At 51.5% G+C, this 18,540-nt stretch overlaps 1 protein-coding gene across 1 annotated transcript in view; it reads right to left on the bottom strand.

The window, feature by feature from the left end:
* Window positions 1–18,540, bottom strand: part of JARID2 (jumonji and AT-rich interaction domain containing 2) — a 187,331-nt gene that overhangs the window by 26,893 nt on the left and 141,898 nt on the right. Inside the window, exon 6 of the mRNA XM_040645071.1 lies at window positions 6,204–6,439. Within this exon, the coding sequence (XP_040501005.1) occupies window positions 6,204–6,439 (236 nt within the window). The remainder of the gene's footprint in view (window positions 1–6,203; window positions 6,440–18,540) is intronic.

Here is an 18,540-nt window from a genome sequence, read left to right as displayed (position 1 = left end):
CCCGTCCAACAGTCGTTCACATCTTGGGCTTCAACTTCTCGTCTGCAACGTGAGTTCCAAACAGGGACGCCAAGGCTCCACGGGCACCACCGCCTCCAGAAGAGGCTGACTAAAAATAAGCCAATCCCCAGGACATGGAACAACACGGCCATCTCCTCTCAGCCATCAGTAACCCCCGTGAGGACAGGATTGGGTAGAAAGAGCCTGGGCTCCCAAGTCAAGGAAGCTGAGCGACCAGCTGCAGTCACACCCAAGCGCCTCGACCTGCCATGCTGAGATAATGCGGCTCCCACGGGCCCCACGGCTGCCTCCCCAGAGGAATCAGGTTCCCCAGGACACGGCCCCAAGCCCAAGTGACCTCTGCACTAGGCCTAGGCCCAGGCCAGGAAAATGCACTTCGCCCACATGGGAACAAACAAAAACAAAACCAGAACTTTCCCATCAGTATCCAAACCAGTGCCGTCAGAGCCTGCGGGAGGGCTTGTCCCCCAAACAGACCACTGGGCCCCACGCCCAAGGTTTCTCATCCACTAGGTCTGGGATGGGGCCCAAGAACTCAAATTTCTAACAAGGCCCCGGGAAATCCTGAGGCTGATTTGGGAACATACTTTGAGAACCACTGAAGCAAACTCTCAGTAGGAGATTCCGGAAACAGAGAACGCAGTGTGTTTCTGTATACGCCACTGTCTCTACACAGTCCAATCAAACCCTAACCTCTTGGTATGAGGCCACGTTCCATAATCAACCCTGGGGCGTCTAGGGAGTCAGGTTTCTGGGGAGCCAGTCTGGACTCACTGAGGGGCTGAGCCCCCCTGGGGAGGCCACAGGGCAGGCGGTGGGGGGGGGGGGTACAGCAGCATCAACCACTGCCCACCACCACCCCTACAGAGAAGGAGGACTGACCACATCAGCTAAGGGCCAGAGGGATCTGGAATGAAGAACAGGAATTTAAAACAAACAAACTAGCAGCCTGGCAACAATAAGTGAAAAATACATTTATACCACCTCGGGGTGGGGAGACAAACTTCCCACGGTGACTACCATGATCCGGAATAGGAGGTAAAGCGGGGAGCAAGAAGATCTCTAATCTGTTGTTTTTTTTTTTTCAAGTGCTTCCATTAACTGAACACAAAACAAACCATTTAGAAAAACAAAAACAGTGAAGTTCTGCTGTGGCTCAGAGAGATTTTTCCATCATCAAGACAGAGAGAGGCCTCAGGGATCCAGGACCTTCAATCTTTGCAGAGCCACAGAGAGGACAGGGTATTCCAAGTCTTCACCCAGCCCCAACAGTGCTGACTCCACAGTCTAACCCCCACCGCGCCTGGATGCTGACCTGGTCATTAAGGGTGGGGCCCCTGCCGAGTCAGTGCTCCCCTAACGCTTCTGTTTGCCACCCCCCCCACCCCGCACCCACAGGAGAGCTCTCAGACTCCACCACCTCAAAGAAGAGAGAGCAGGGGCCTTCAGTCCATCCATCGGCCTTCTTGGGGGCACCTGACCACCTCTCCTGGCGTGCTAGGGGGAGGTCAATTTCCTGCACGGCAGAGTTCTGGAGAAGTATTTCACCTCCCTCAATGGCAAAAAGAATCCCCTTCTTCTTTACCTATTTCCATCAACTTGAATACCGGTGGTTACTGCCAAGATGAGCAGCCAACTGCCCAGCTCTGCTAGAAGGAGTTACTCAATTCCTTTCCTTCCTACCGTCCTCACAGTCCTTCAAGAGCGGCTGGCCACCCAAATCTTGCACGTCATGTCCACATCACAAGCGCAGGCTAAAGGCATCTCCTTCGGGACTCATCGGAACGATGAACTTGATTTTGAGAAATAAGTCACGGAGCCTGGAAAGGGCACGTTTCGTGGACGGTATTCCTTCTTCCCACACCCCACGGCCCACCCAGTGGTGCCCGCGTTCTGCGTGCCAGCAGGGGCCGCGATGCAGCTGACAAGTTGGCCCCACGCGGGAACCCACCTGTCCGTCCCACCCGCTGTGCCGTGCATACTAAGGTAGGGACGCACAGGACCACCGACCTGGGACCCACCTGTCTGCACACACACTGGCCTGCTCCTCGTCCCGTCCTTGTCTTTAGGGGTCCAATGCCTAATTTGTACCAAAGAAAACAAAGGAACGGCGGAGGGCACGGTTTCACCTTGCCACTGAGGGGGTCCTCCCCCCACCCACTGCCCCATCGAGAAGTAGCAAACACCAAGTGTCAGCTCAACAAAACGCCCGGGTCACTCGGCCAGCACACAGCGTTGGCAGGTCTGATGTCACCGGCGCGGGCGCTGGAAAGTCCTTGCCCGGAGGAGCACGAGAGGTCCCTTATTTCACGAGGACTAACGTGAAGGTGGTGTGTGTGGCAGAGCTCTCCACTGTGCAAGCACACACACAGCTGAGAAACGGCCTCTCCCCAAGCTGCTCCTTCTCTCGGCTCCGGCAGGGGTTTTGGCCTCGGCCTCCCACTCCCCCACAACCCACCCAGCTCTGCAGGAGGTGGGGGATCTGCAGCTTGTTCTTCTCCCACCACCACCCACCCGTCACCTGTAGCCCCGGTTCCCCCGGACACACGGCCATGAGGTGGCTGGAGGCAGAGAAGCTACCCCCGCTTCACAACCAGAAATCCCACCAGAGGGAGCCGCTGAGTCGGGAGCCTGGGCCCATCCTTTCAGACCCCAGGAGAGCTGGGGAGGGGGTCAGGGGGGTGCTCAGGAGAAACATTTGCTGGTTGGGCAGAGCCCACTTGGACTGAAAACCAAAGAGCCTGAGATGACACCAGACGGGCATCGAGCTCCGGGAGGGAAGGCCTGCTGGTACAGCAGGCCCCTGCGTTAGAGGATGGGTGACATCCAAATTTGTGAGCGCGGACAAGAAGGAGTGGGAGTCCCTAAACCTCTGAAAGCACCTGCCCCCACTACAGGCAACTGAGTCACAAGTACCATGGCACCACCACGTACAATGCCACCCACAAGGGCAACCTGACGAGGAACACAGTTAAACCTGAACGTTCTTAACAGCGGAGGTGATTTTCTGAGCTTTTTTCTCTCTGGATGTTCCTATTTCGTTTTCTACAACTTCAAACAAACAAACAAACAAACAAACAAAAAACTACTTCCAACTCTTTGATCAGAGTTTAAACCTCCTCTTTGAATCCTTGAGGCCAAGACATTTTCGGCAACCCGTGTACAGCCTGTTGGGAGGACCCAGCCACCAAAGGTAAGGACAGAGCTCAGCCGACCTTCCCTCCAAGCGTGTCTGCCGGCTGCCCCGCACCAGGTGACCAGCCTTCACGGTGTGAAGCCTCAGCATGATACAGAAGGACAGGACAGTGACGCGTTTGGTGCGGCCTGACAACCCACATCCAGGCTTACTGACCGCACAAACTTCTGTACGAATCAAGACCTCCTCGGGACGCTCTAGGAAACCAGCATTTCGAATCTCCAGGATTCTGTAACATCCTGAATTTGTTACGGACTTTTAGTGCATTTAAACCTAAGTGCTAGGTTAAGGAAATGAAGAGGGAGACACATGCTCCTCTGGCACCGAGCACACGTCCACACTATCCTGCCACGGCCCCCCGACAACCCCAGGGCAGCACACAAGTGTGACAGGCACAGCACTGCCACTGTCATAAAGGTGGGAGGTCTGGCAAGATGAAGTGTGCGTTCCCGGGCTCAAAGGCTCGGAGCCCCGGGCCCTAACAAAGCACAGCCAGCAGCACGTGGCACCGTGCAAAGCAACAGGAAAGAGGCTATTTTAGTAAAAAGTGCGAGTTATCAGTGTCTCCAAATGCATCAGCACAAGCAGGGTAAAGCCCTTCTGAGCAGCAGCCCCCAACACTGTATCCCGCTACCGCCCACCCCCTTAACATGATTCACATTCATCCTTCCAATCCAGGAGGACCCACGTAACTTAATCCTATTTGAAGTTAAAAATCAACATATCCTCTGCCCCGTCTTTAATGCGGGTGAAGGATGAAAGATCAGATTCTAGTCCATTCCATCAAGCAGTTACAAAGGAATCTGCAACTTAACTCTACTAACCTTATTTTCTTTCTTTAAATAACGGGATTTGGTATTTTCTAAATTGTCCTTTCATTTCTCCCAATCTTGCTGAGAGGGGAGTGGGCATGACTGCCTCCAAATGAATAGGGCCCAGGTGGGTCAGATATCTTAAGATTCAGCAAAGGTCTCGGTCAGCATCAAATGAGAGCTGGAGCCCTCGGCCGGCCCTTTTGGGGGGAGGGCTAGGGTAGGAGGGGGGAGGGGAGGTAGGAGACAAGCCCTGAGCAGAGCCCAGTGACACCCCACCCGCAAAGCTGGTCGCCTGAACAAAAGCACACGAGCCACGCTCCTGCAGTTGCTTGGGGACAGGAAGCTGCTCTGCGAGGGGCACCCAGATCTCTCCTCCAACTTCAGGTTGCATGTGTGTGAAATGGGCCCACATGCATGCCAGGGAGCTAGGGGGAAGGGGCAGAGGGGTCCTCCCTGCGCCCCCAACTCTTCCCTCCAGCTGTGTGATGCCTTGCGTTCAGTTACAAAGGGACATCCCGAGCCGAAGGGCACCGGCTGACAGCTGACGGGTTCTGGGCCCAACTGACACCAGGTCTACTCAATCCGGCTTCACATGTGAGAGTCAAAGTACGTGCACGCATGTGCGTGTGTGTGCACGAGCGTGACTCTGCCTGGACATCAAGTCCTACTGAGTGGGGATGATGTGCCAAAAACACACAGGTATGGTGCCTCCTGGTCCTGAGAACCAGGCATCCAGCAGGGACCTGGGAGACAATTCCACAATCAGGCGCAGTCGTGTCTCTAGGAAAACCGTGACGTCTGTGTTTCAGGAAGAAGGGGCAAGGTTTAAAATATGCTACAACCACCTACTCGATCTCAAAGCAACAGGGCAAAGGATGAAGAAGTCATGTGTGAGGACCTTGTTCACCCCAACCCACCCGAAGAGCTGAATCACCTGTAAAAGCTAAGGGTAAGACTAATAATGTGTGTGCGCACACGCCCTCCCACGTGTGTGCGCACGCCCTCCCACGTGTGTGCACACGAAGACACATATTCAGGGAGAAATCACTCTGTCATCAAGAACAAGAAAGGCCGTATGTAAAGAACAGGGAGAAATTCCACTGTGTCCCCACCATCTCTTAGTCATTCTGGAACACTGCTGCCCAGGAATCTCCTGGTCCTCGCCCTGACTCGATCTTTAAAGATTACAGCCTGTGGTCTATTCTGGGGAAAAGATTAACTCTGGGTCATAAATGCCCCGTGAGGAGAGCTTGTCTGTGTCCCCCACATCCCGAACTTTAAAATGCAGTGAGAACAGGAGCACAGCGGTCAGTGGAAATGCCACCAAGCCGGGGGACACAGCCCTTCCACTGCATGCCTCCACATACCTATCTCCCGACCGACCCTCCCGGGGTCCTGAGAAGTCACTGTCCAAGGACAGGGACAACCGCAGTGGCTGAGCCTGAGGCCATTCTTGAGAGTGTGCCAACAGGATCTGTTATCTACTGCCACCCTGAAATGGGGACCGTGGGACTCGGGGCCAGAGAGCTAGGTGCGGCTGCACTCTGCTGACCGTGAGGGGCAGGGCTGACATGTGCTCAGCTAAGTGCCCCCCACTGCCCCCCAGCACAGGGGGCAGCTCAGCAGTGCACGCGCCCAGGCGCGTCCTCCGCTCCTAAGTCCCAGCAGAGACGCTCTCTCGTCACATTAAGAAGAAGACAGCAGCAGCCCAGGATCGTCTCCGGACAGCGCTAGGCAGATCGCAGGCCTGTTTTCAAGGTGTAGCTTCTCTGGGCTCAACCTGAGCAACAGGACCCTAACTCCTCTGACACCCAGGACACGGGTGGGAGACGGATAATGCAGAAGGCAAGTGCCCTTTGTCCATCGCCAACACGCAGGATCCCAGGCCTTGCTCCAGGGCTGAATGCGAATGTGCCACCAGACCAGCTGACGGACCTTCAGAGAAGGAGGGGTACGCGCACGAACCCCTCTGTGCAAAAAGGCAAGGCTTCCCTCCCCATCCTACCTCTGCGCACCCCCCTCCTGCCGTGTGAGCCCTCTCATCATGATGTCCTGAGGCTCCTACTCACAGGTCCCCCTCAGTTACGCTGGGGACATGGGAGGTGGCATCTAGCAGGCAGGCGCCCTCTGGGCCAGAGCAGGGTCACTCGTGCGGCGGGGCTGTGCTTTACCTGTTTCCGTAAGTCCTGAGCCGACCGATGCAGAGGGGGGTGGTGGTGGTTAGCAGCGAGCCCCTTGGCCGAGGAGCCCGTGGACGGGGCCGCTGGGGGGTGGGCCACTGAGGCCTGTTCCCTCCGGCCGTCAGCCCGGTGATCGCTGTGCTTCTCCTTCCCGGGAGTGGCCTCTTTGCTTTTGTGTTTTTGAACAGGTTCTTTCTCCCGTGATGACCTGCTGGAACCATTGAAAACTAGAAAGGAAGGAGAGAGAACGCAGTCACTACATTAGGGATTGTTACCATTGAGCGCCAACGCCCTGATGTCAAAGGGAAAGAAAACATTCTGGATGGCCTTCGAGTCCCGCCCACGCTTGAGAGTGACCCCAAGTGAAAAGACCACCTCCCCCACCCCCAACAATGTAAAAACTGGGACTAATCCCGGGCCCTGAGACAAAAACCATTTGAAACGTATCCAAAGAATTATGTGTTGTGGTTAAAATGCTTGCAAAATTTATTTTTCAATCCCTACCAAAACAAAACCCAGCAGCTCTCAGAATACCAACATCACACCTTAAACAGAAAGAAGTTAAAACGAAGAAATGAACACAAACGGTCACATCCTGAGAACAGGACCACTCCGTGTATGAAGACACAGGAGATCTGGAAGAAGATCACACATTCTCAGATTGAAAGTTACGCGCTGGGAGACTGAAGATCTGCCCACAGACACAGGTCAGGGAGCGGACGCGTCACGTTGCTCACCGCAAGCCAGGGGAACCAGCTCAAGCGGCCTTAGAATCCGAAGGGACCGGCAGGGCGTGGTCACCACGCCCATTTTACAGAAGAAGCCAACAGGGTGGACAAGGGGGCTGCTGCCAGACTCAACGGCCTGTCACCAGCACAGGCAGCTGGCCTGCCTCCCAAGCCCGCCCCCTCCCCGACCCCCGGATGCCACCCAGCTAGGCAATTCAGAAGAGAACAGCACTCCGCTCACATTTTTATAGGAAACTCCTGTGAGTTCCCTCCTCTGCGTTACAGCTGGGCCTGACGATCCCAGCACCGTGGGTCCGGCCCCTTTCCATGAAATCCGGGAGCCTTTCCCATCTGTTCCTCCCACACCACAGGTCTCCCCTCCCCTCAAACCATCCCAGCGGTGGTGGCTGGTTTCTTCAGGGGAAGGAGAAAGGGGAGACAGATGGGGAAGCTACAGTGAGCCCCTGCACCTGTCCATTTAGAAGGGCTCCCGGTGCATGTCCTGACAAAGGGGAGCCTACAGGTCACTGCGTCCACCGCCCGCGGGCACCTCCTCTCCAGGCCAGGCCGGCCCTGACTAGGCTGTGCAGAACTCCAGGCAGAGGCCACCACGGGCCCGGCAGCAAGTCTGAGCCAAGTCTCTTCCCGTGAAGATGCCACATGCCCTTCCACCCCCGCCCCCTTCCGAGAGCTCAAAACCTACAAAGCCTCTCTTCTGAGGACAGCCGCCTCCAGCCGGGTACCCACAGCTCCCTGGACTTTTTCACCTCCATTGTGTCCCTTAAAGGACTGTGACGCCTCAGAGGTTGCAAATGTTTTCCTCTTCTCTGTCATTTGCTTTCCCATCTGTTGTGAGGCTAAATATACCAACCCATTTATTTACTTACTTAAGATTTTTTTTTAAAAGATTTTATTTATTTATTTGACAGAGATAGAGACAGCCAGCGAGAGAGGGAACACAGCAGGGGGAGTGGGAGAGGAAGAAGCAGGCTCCCAGTGGAGGAGCATGATGCGGGGCTTGATCCCATAACGCCGGGATCACGCCCTGAGCCGAAGGCAGACGCTCAACTGCTGTGCCACCCAGGCGCCCCTACTTACTTAAGATTTTATTTATCTGTGAGAGAGTGTGCGCACAAGCAGGGGGAGCGGCAGGCAGAGGGAGAGGGAGAAGCAGGCTCTCCGCTTTGCAGGGAGCCTGATGCAGCACTCGATCCCAGGACCCTGAGATCACGACCTGAGCTGAAGGCAGACACTTAACCGACTAAGCCACCGCCCAGGGGTCCCCAACCCATTTTTTTAAGTCTGTCTTAACGTTTATCATTAGGATGCCTGCCCATATTTCCAAACGCTAAGACAGTCCTCGCATTTCCTCCTGATTGTCTTCTGACCCGAATGCTAACACGGACGTCTGCAGTCCACCTGCCACTACCCGGCATACAACAGAACAGAGATTTACACTTCCCGTGCCTGGACCGGATAGGAACCTCGATCTCGAAAGCTCCTCCCAGCACCAGGGACTACCTACGCCACACAGAGTTTCAGTGCTGCGGTTAAAGACCCTGCCACAGCAAAGATACGGCATATGATCCCGTGTGTGTGAGGTTCTCCTGGATACTCTCAGTTACAGGGAACACGGAGAGCTGCGAATGGCTGGCATTTAGTCCGGATGTAAGTAACTGTGCTTTGTCAGAGTCCACCTATCACACCCAAGCTGACATGTCTGTGCTTACTTCCAAGACAAATTAAAAGCAACATCCGTAAGAAGTCGTACTTCAGTGTGATTGAAACTCAAGCCAAGCAACGTGAATCTAGGCGATTCTTGACCGTTCACCCATTTTCTAGAGCAGTGAATACAGCTCCTTTACTGCAACAGCAGGGAAGCTGGCTTGTTTGGGGTTTTGTTGTTCTTTTCTTTTTCTTTAAATCTCAAATATTCCATGCTCCTCTGCACTTTGTCACTGCCACGAAGGAAGTAGCAGTTCTGAAATTACTTCCCTTCATTCAGTTAAAAAGATGCGCTTCGATGGCCCTGTCCTCGTTTGTAGCACTGTGTTACATAGCACCTCAATTCCCCACAGGGCCCTTCGCACCCCAGCAAGTTTATTTGCCCCTCGATGTTCTCCTCCGCAGACTGGGCAGAACGCATGTTCCCGGCACAGAGCTCTGGGAAACCTCACCCGTGCCCGTTCAGAAGGACCGGCTCAGACGACTAAGGAATGAGACACGTGGCAAGCCCTCCTCTTGCCTCCGGTCCTCCCTACCCAGAGCAGCATGAAGGAGGCCTTGGATACGGACGAGTGGCTGGCCCCGGCAGAGCTCCATTTCATGGGAAAAGACGTGTTGCTGATGCCCGGCCCGGGCAAGAAGACATAAATGCTGAAAACACACCCAGTATTTTCTACTGGTTTAATGAGCGACTTGACCCCTGAGGGAATCGGAGACCCTTTCAGGGGATTCCCTAGGTCAAAATTATTTTTGTAATTATACCAAGATCCTTATTCGCCTTTCTCGTCGTGATTTCAGGAACGGTACGAAAAGGTGGATTAGCAACAGGGAAATGCTGATCGAAACCATCGTGAGACACAACCACTTCACGCCCACTAGGACGGCCGTCCTCCAAAGACAGATAACGGGGAGTGTTGGTGAGCACTCAGAGAAATTCTAACCCTCAGTCACTGCTGGTGGGGATGCAAAATGTTGCAGCCACTCTGGAAAACAGGCCAAAAGTTCCTCAAAAAGTGAAACACAGTTCCCATACGACCCAGCAATTCTACTCTCTGGTACGTACACAGGAGAAATAAAACATATGTCCACACTGAGAGGCCTGACTCTTGGTTTTGGCTCAGGTCATGATCTCAGGGTCTTGAGATGGAGCCCTGCGTCGGGCTCTGTGTTCCGTGGGGAATTGGCTCAAGAGTGTCTCTCCATGTGCCCCTCCCCCGCTCGTGCACGTGTGCTCTCTTTCAAATCAATCTTAAAATATATATCTCCACAGAAAAATTTGTGTATAAATGTTTGAGGCAGAATTAATAATAATTAAAAACTGGGGGCACCTGGGTGGCACAGCGGTTAAGCGTCTGCCTTCGGCTCAGGGCGTGATCCCGGCGTTATGGAATCGAGCCCCACATCAGGCTCCTATGCTATGGGCCTGCTTCTTCCTCTCCCACTCCCCCTGCTTGTGTTCCCTCTCTCGCTGGCTGTCTCTATCTCTGTCGAATAAATAAATAAAATCTTAAAAAAAAAATAATTAAAAACTGGGGGGAAACCCAAAGGTTTCATCAACTAGTATTTAGATAAACAAAACAGGTTACTATCCACCCAATAAAAGGAATCAAGTACTCATTCGTGCGCCAGTATGAGGGGTCTAGAAAGTACTGTGGTAAGTGAAAAGAAGCTAATGACAAAAGGTCACATACTATAGGAGCCCATTCATAAGAAATGACCAGAACAGACCAATACAGAGAGACGGGAAGTAGATGAATGGTTGCCGGGGGCTGGGGAGGCTTCAGGAAACTGGGAATGACTGCTAATGGGAACGAGGTTTTCCAGGGAGAACGAGATGAAAACACCTCCCAAAGTTGACTATGGGGATGACTGCACAACTCTGAATATACGAAAAACTACTGAATTGTAGACTTCGGGTAAATTTTAGGATTTGTGAATATCTTAATACAGCTATTATTTTTTAAAAAGGGATGGGGGGCGCCTGGGTGGCTCAGTCATTAAGCATCCGACTCTTGATTTCGGCTCAGGTCATGATCTCACGAGCCCCGCAGGGAGCTCTGTGCTGAGCCTCATGCTGGGCGTGGAGCCTGCTTACGACTCTCCCTCTCCCTCAGCCCCTCCACCCCTCACGCTCTCCACGTGCTCTCTAACCCAAAGGAAAACAAAAACCAGCGGGCAGATCTGCTGGTGCCTGAACACAAAACAAGGCAGAGGCAGCAAACTATACTCCGAAGTACCGGATACATCAGTACCAATTACTAGCAGCTAAAAAGAAAGAAGGAAGGAAAGAAAAGCCCGTTCTCCTCTCCAGGAGTGATAAAGCAGCATGAATGGCCGCAGGTACTAAATACCAACCCTTGGGTGTACATGCTTTGTGTGACAGAACGGCAAATACGCATGAAGCACTTCCCTTGCGTATCAAAGTAGCTGATGTCCAGGGAAAAGCCACTCGTGGGCCGGTTTAGGGTGCGAAGCTAAGCTGCTTGCATGGAACACTATTTTCATTTGAAAGAAGGACTGAAGGAGTGGTTTGTCCACTGTTTTTCTCACAGATGAATCTGGTGATCCTGTCGTGGAAAATAACAAATAGTTTTTGCTGCTAGGAATGGCATTCACGATTTCGGGCAAAAAGCACCATCGTGGAAAAGCTTCCTCTGCCACCGTGAGTTTCTGCACACAGAAAGCCTTCTCTGGTGAGGCCAGGGAGATGCGGGACTGTTCGCATTTAGTGAAAGGTGCTGGCAATTAGAAGAGGTACTTGGTGAACCATGATTTTCAAATGATCAACACAAAACATGACAAAGTTGTGTGTGGGTTAAGAGATCCATTCAAAGCCCAAGGCACACCGATGGATTTTAATGTGACAGAGCATGAAAAGTTCACCGGACGGGTTCAGACTACCGTGCCAACCAACGGACCTTCAGGAAACCACCACTGGTTGGATGTGGGTGTTATACCAAAGCAAAAAATCATCCCCCCAAATTCCTCCCTTTTCCGACTGTATTTTCGCCTGAGATGGATTTTCTTCGTACACGTCACCCGAAACCATGTACTGCCAGAGACTGCGTACAAAGACAGGAGAACCCAGCCGTCTTCCGCTGAGCCAGATGTCAGAGGTGCAAAAATGCAAAGCAGTGCAACTCTTCCCAGCTCTCATTTTTTGGGGTTTGGAATATACTTACTTTTCATAAAAATGTTACTTGTGTTCACGTATAATGGGTTTCTGTCATTTTTTTAAAAAAATAAGTATTTTAGGGGAGCCTGGCTGGCTCAGTCACAAGACCATATGACTCTTGATGTCAGGGTTGGGAGTTCCAGCCCCACATTGGGTGCAGAGATTACTAGAAGTAAATTTTAAAAATAAATAGAATTTTAAAAAATACTTTAAAATTTCCTCACTTTCCATTTTAATATGGTAAATACCCATAAATACAGTCCTTTGGGGGGGGGTCGCTAAGTACAAAGGAGTCCCAAGGGGTGCCTGCGTGGCTCAGTGGTTAAGCGTCTGCCTTCGGCTGAGGGCGTGATCCCAGCGTTCTGGGATCGAGCCCCACATCAGGCTCCTCTGCTGGGAGCCTGCTTCTTCCTCTCCCACTCCCCCTGCTTGTGTTCCCTCTCTCGCTGGCTGTCTCTCTCTGTTAAATGAATAAATAAAATCTTTAAAAATAAATAAATAAACAAACAAATAAATAAATAAATGGGTCTCAAAACCAAAAACCTGGACATCGCTAGGTTGGACAGTCTTCTCCATGGTTAGCTCCATCATGGTTTCCATAGATCTGGTGGCCCCTGTATTTTTGTTTAGCTCTACGAACCCCCAAAAACCTCAGGCTCTGAGAGGAAGCTACCTAATTTGGAGTCCAGGAATCACATGCTATGTGACATTGGGCTAGCACCTGTCCAACCCTCAGTTTCCTATCTACTACCTTGCAGGGTTGCTTGGAGCAATCAGTGAGAGAATATTCGTCTAGAAAGGGGCTAGCGGGCCGTGAAGCCAGCAACTGGCCAAGCGTTGGCTCTGTCAGGATCACCACACTCCTGACGGAGTCCATGCCAGAGACGTAGCAGGACACTCCTGCTCACATTTTCACTCCACTCCTTTCCCAACGAGCCACGGGACAAGGCCAGTGGCTTCACGGGGACTTCAAGGGACTGGAAAACACCAGATCATGCATCAGCATTATCTGCACCTGAGATGCTCAGCCCTGATGCTATCCTGATGCGGAGGAAGAGTTCCCGCCCCCCCCAGCATGACAGCGACTCCTTGGGGAAACGGCTCTGGAAGCTGTGGGGTACCGGGACTCCAGGCAGAAAAGCATGTGCCACAAACCTTATAAACCAGACCGGTGCCCTGTGAACCGCAGCACGGCAGCCTTCTGCAGACTGTTTTGATCAGATCATCGGAAGGAGAGAAAGCGTTCAAAAATACAAAATTTAAAAACAGAATGAAATTAACGTTGAATTGCAAACAAAGAGACGGCTTTCGGGGGTGGGGGCGATGGAGCCAGAGACAAGGTATATTTTGTCCTCAACAGCTCATTAATTTTAAGTGTCGTGGGAACCTGCCAGTTTTACCCCTCCAAGTAATTATCTTTTGTCTTAATTTGTAAGATTCTCGAGAAGGAGAAAGGAAAAAAAACATTCACTCTCACAGGGAAAGACTAAACCCTGTGAACCTAAGAGACAGAAAGAGAGACAGAGGCGCGCGGATGGAAGACTACACACGCTCTCCCCAATTAAAAGGAATAATTGGACTCGTTTCTTCAAGGGGAGGAAAAAAGCATTTATCACGGTGAACTGTATTAGGAAATTGTATTGTACTCAGATACAAACAGCTTTACATTAATGAACAGAGACAAATATATTGATTTGTATACACATACTCTGAAGGTTAAATGGCCAACAGACAAGTGTTTTCACACCACGGCAAGCAAAATCTTTACATCCCAAGGCTGATATTTTGATCTAGGGTCACTTCGTGCCTGAGAAGCTCGGAGCTGCTCCCAATAAGGGATGAAAAGGAATCAGGCAAGGCAAGTTACTTTAGAAACCTCTCTCCGGCAATCCCACAATCGTGGGGAAGCTGGAAAAGGCTACAGGTCCCGAGGAGGCGGCTCACAGTTACAGCTCCGGGGAGCTCGTCCGTAACGCTGGCCCCACAGCGGCTCAGCGCCCACAGCTGATGGAGAGCAGGCTCCTGGGGGAGCTCCAGAAGGCGGCCCAGGGAAAGCCGACTGGAAGGTCTTTAAAACCCTCCCACATCCACGGCCTCTCGTAGGGATGTGCTTAGCTTGGTTTTGATTTTTCGCTCCCGCATCACCAAACACATCTGTGCCTCCATTCCCTGAACCACAAAACCAGCTGCCGCCTCTTATCTGCCCTCCAGGAATCGCTCAAGTATTTAAAATAAAGTATATATAATGCTGCGTGTTCTTCCGAGGAAGGAGTTCGACAAAGAGAAGGAGGCTCAGCTTCTTCAAAGGTCCTGCTGGAACGGTGAAGAGCAAGGGCCCCATTTGAAAGCAGTGATGCCCCTTGAACAGAGCTGGCAAGGACGTGGGTCCACATGGGCCCGTCTCCGTGCCCTTCCCAGAACCAGACGCCCCCACCTTGCTGATGATTTGTGCGAATGAAGGCACCTCATCAGAACACCAGGACATCATCCTGATGTGTGTGTGTGGGGGGGGGGGGGGGTTCTTTTGTTTTTTAATATGGAGACTAGGAGAGAGAAGTCCCCCCACATGGCATCTGACAGAGGTTACAGGACACCCTGAGATGCCTGAGTGTCAGACCTGAGCTAAGGGGGTTCCCGAAGCCTTCGCTTACTTGAAAGACAGAAATATGCACAGGAGCCCTCATGGGAAGCGCAGCTGCACGGTCTGCTAGCAGAGGCACAAAGACGGGGAGGAAGGAATGAACCCAAGGCCCAAAGGCTGGACCAACCCCAAAATTTTGTAAAATAAGACCGGCTCCCTGTCCCACCCCCAAAACAAATCGAAGGGACAAAAAGAGAATCAGTGTAAATACAGAAGTGTGTGACGGAGAGGAAAAGAGAAGCACGCCAAGTTTCTGATCTGAAGCCAGATATTTAAATGTAAGCATCATGTCATTACAAGGCGTCCCGACTTGGGGAAGACAGACTCCATCAATTGGCTGGCATTAAATCCTTGTTACTGTACAAAAGCTGCGCTCGCTCCCTGGAGCCAGTTCAACTTTGAGTCACTATTGTCTGAAAACAATGGAATGTCTGCCAACCTTGTGCCAATAGTTCAAAAGGATTTTCATGCAGCATGTGTGAGCGCTGTAACCCGGGGTGCCCTGGGCAGAAACGGCTCCCCTGGCTCAGCGGCAGCACTCACATGGTCTGCCAGAGAAGGCGGAGGGACATGTTTGGGTCAGCACAAGTCCCATTATGACCTCACGGCGTGGCTCACGCACACCGGGAGCCAATGCCAGACTACAACACGAGACGGGAAACCTATCCTGGCCTCCGTGCACCCCGACCTCCAGCATCGCGAGCAAGCTCTACGGGTTTACACGGTGTTTGCAAACCCCCTCTAGAATTTCTACTCACTGAAATCCTACAGCTTTGATTATACATGCAACAGGAAAGAGGGGTGCCTGGGTGGCTCAGTTAAGCGTCTACCTTCAGCTCAGGTCGTGGTCCTAGGTCCTGGGGTTGAGCCCCATGTCAGGATCCCTGCTCAGCGGGGAACCTGCTTCTCCCTCTCCCTCTGCCCCTCCCCCCTTAGCTCCTGCTCTCTCAAATAAATAAAATATATAACAGGAAAGAAATACATTAAAAAGGATTTTTAAGACGAATCAAATTTTCTACGTGTGAACTTACAGAATTTAAGTCCTAGATTATTTTTCTATAATGGAAATTTGGTTGCCACCGTCCCAGGATCTAAAAATATAAAATACGTTATGTGCAATGATGTACAAACGGGGGCTGGACAGATTTGCCATTTAAACATGTTTCTTGCATATGTTCCTAGTAACTTCTGATACTGGAGTTTAAAAGGGCATTAGGACCTTCATGAGAATATAAAGGTTGGGGCAACAAAAAGACCATAAATCAGGATGAGTCGTTTTTATCACTGAAAAATGGTTTCTTGGCCTGCTTGGTCCCCAGAAGAGCTGAGGACAGGACGAGATGGAGTAGGACGGTGACCAGCTCCCCCGGCCTGTGCCCACATCACTGGGCTTCTAAGACATTTGCATTCTCGAATATGACAGAACAGGGCCTGGGGAGGGACATCTGGGCAAATGGCCTTTGGGACGACAGGCAGTGGGCCGAGAGGGATTTCATGCTTTACCACTCTGCAAAAGCAAGACAAAGGACACAGAAGTATGGGTTACACTCCAAAGGGGTGAGCATTAACTCCTTTCAGAACAGATGACTGCAGTGTTTTTTGCAGTCTGGGGTTTCAAAAAAAAAAAAAAAAATCCTATATTCAAGACGATGAATTCTCAAAGGCCAACCACATCTGAAGTAAATTATAAGGTTTCTGGCCCACCTTTGGATCCAAACAAGGCATCTGTAAGTATCCACAGCACACTGGCAGAAATACACGTCGGAAACGTGCACCGGAGTGCATCTGGAAGGCTCCCCCACATACAAGTTATAGAACTGGTAATTTTCAGAGTAAAAATATCAGTAGAGAAAAACTAAATATAGGAATATTTGCATTGTGATAAGGATTGCTTCCACGTTCTCCAAATAAATATCACAGAGCTGCTACTGAATCACGAACACCTCCACCCACCCTCCAGCCAGGAAACAAAGGGCTGTCAGAAATCCTACGTGCACGTCTTACGGGCTCTGGGAACAGCACATCTTCCCGACTGCAGGCTCCCCGTAAGACAGGCCAGAGGAAATTAACTGAAAATATTAAATACTGAGCAGTTTGGCGAAGAGCTCAGCAATTCAATTTACAATGTGTAGGGTATAAACACATGCCAGCCAATTCTGAGCAACAAAACAGATTAAAGTTTCTGAAAATCTAATAGAATATATTCATTTTTTCAGAACTGCAGGCTGTTCTACTTCTTTAGAAGTGTCGTGGGGTGTGACGCCAGAAGAAGGACGGCGGCCAGCATCCACCTTTTAAGAACTCACCACGCATCAGGCACCGACCGCGCTAAGGGCATCTGTCATTCATTTAAGTCCTAACAGATTTTTGTTTATCTTTAATAAGCTATACAATTCACATTATCGTGTAATTTGCTCATTTGAAGCGGACCTACCAATCCCGTGGATTTTTGCATATTCAGAGCCTCGCAGCCCATGACCACGATGCAAGTCTGAAATGTTTTCATCACCCCAAGATGAAACACTACACACCCATGGGCGCCCCCTTCCCAACCTCCCCTCTCTGACCCCAACTGACAAGCCACATGTTATCAGATGTTCACAAATGGGGAAAGGAAGGTTTCAGGGGTTGCAGGAACTGGCCCCCTGAGAGCTGGTCAGGAAAGCATCTGAGCCAAAAGCTGGTCCCCATCAGCAGTCACTGAACTCTATGTAAGGCCCTCAGCCCGGAGCGGAATGGCCCTACCGTGACCAGGAAGAGGCATCCCCACACTGAAACAGGAGAGGGGCCAGCCCACTGTCCTAAGCATGTGGTGGGGGCCGGGAGGGAGGGGGCTGTCCCTAAGGTCCTGCGTGGAATACTGCACTTTCTACCAGACACACACATGCTCATAAAGTCTTGAAAAGGGCACGCCTATTCTGTTAAGATTCTGTTTATTTATTTGAGAGACAGCGAGAATAATCAGGGGGAGCAGCAGAGGCAGAGGAAGAAGCAGACTCCCTGCTGAGCAAGGAGCCCGACATGGGGCTCGATCCCAGGACGCCGGGATCCTGACCTGAGCCGAAGGCAGACGCTTCACCGACTGAGCCACCCGGGCACCTGACACTCCTATTCTTCTGTAGGGGTAAGAAAACAAGGACAAAGAACAGGCTGCAGCCATCCATGGGAAGACGAGAGCCAGCGTGGTGCTTGCAAACCACTACACCGAACGGCCCCAAATACAGAAGCGGAGGACGGTGAGCCAACAGATCCTTGTGACCCCACCTTACACGTACTACTGCTCTTTAAAAACACACTCCCAGCCCGTGGTCCAACTTTTGGGAAAACTCACTTGCCTCGACAGGAGGAAAGAAAAAAACAAAAACGACAACAACAACAACAAAATGAAGCTGCCAGAGGTGAGGAAAAGGTGAAGAGGCTACCCCATGAAGAAAGCAGCACCTGCCGGCTGCCCAGGGCTGCGGTGAGGCCCCCGGACGGCCCGCATAGACACGGGGAGGGCAGCATGCACCTCCAAGGCAGAACTACTGTAAACTCGTCCAAATGACTGCATTTTGGCCCTCGCACAACAGGCCCCCACTGTGAATCCTAAAGCAATTAAATCATTCCAGCTGGGAGTCCAACAACACGTTGTTTAAAGTCTTCTGAGAAACGTCCCTCTTCAGAAAGAGATGAGCATGGAGAGGAAGGACGTTCGGCGCGGTTTTTCAAAAGTGCAAAAAAGCATGTGAAAGATCTACCACACGGGGCTGATGTGACCAGAGAACTCTCCCCACGTTCCCCCGTGCAATGGGTAAGGAAGGCCCGGCCCCTGTGACACACTGAGGAAAACCAAGGCCAGATTCATTCCAAACCAATGCATTCATGCCTCTAGCCTACCACGCTCATCCCACTGGAAAAAAAATAACCAGTTAGGAGAACTTTTCAAAAATGAAGCCATTTCAAGGATCAACTTGTAACATCAATATCCCCAGAGCAGTGTTTTGACGGTGTTGTTCTATTTCCAAATAGGGATTACCTCAGGGCGCCCTTGCTCGGATCACGTGAGGTCCTGTAGAT

Source organism: Ursus maritimus, unplaced genomic scaffold (assembly GCF_017311325.1).
Source record: "Ursus maritimus isolate PB19 unplaced genomic scaffold, ASM1731132v1 scaffold_30, whole genome shotgun sequence".
Lineage (NCBI taxonomy): Eukaryota > Metazoa > Chordata > Mammalia > Carnivora > Ursidae > Ursus > Ursus maritimus.
Note: the sequence above shows the minus strand (reverse complement) of the source record. Positions and strands in the feature narration are given on the sequence as shown.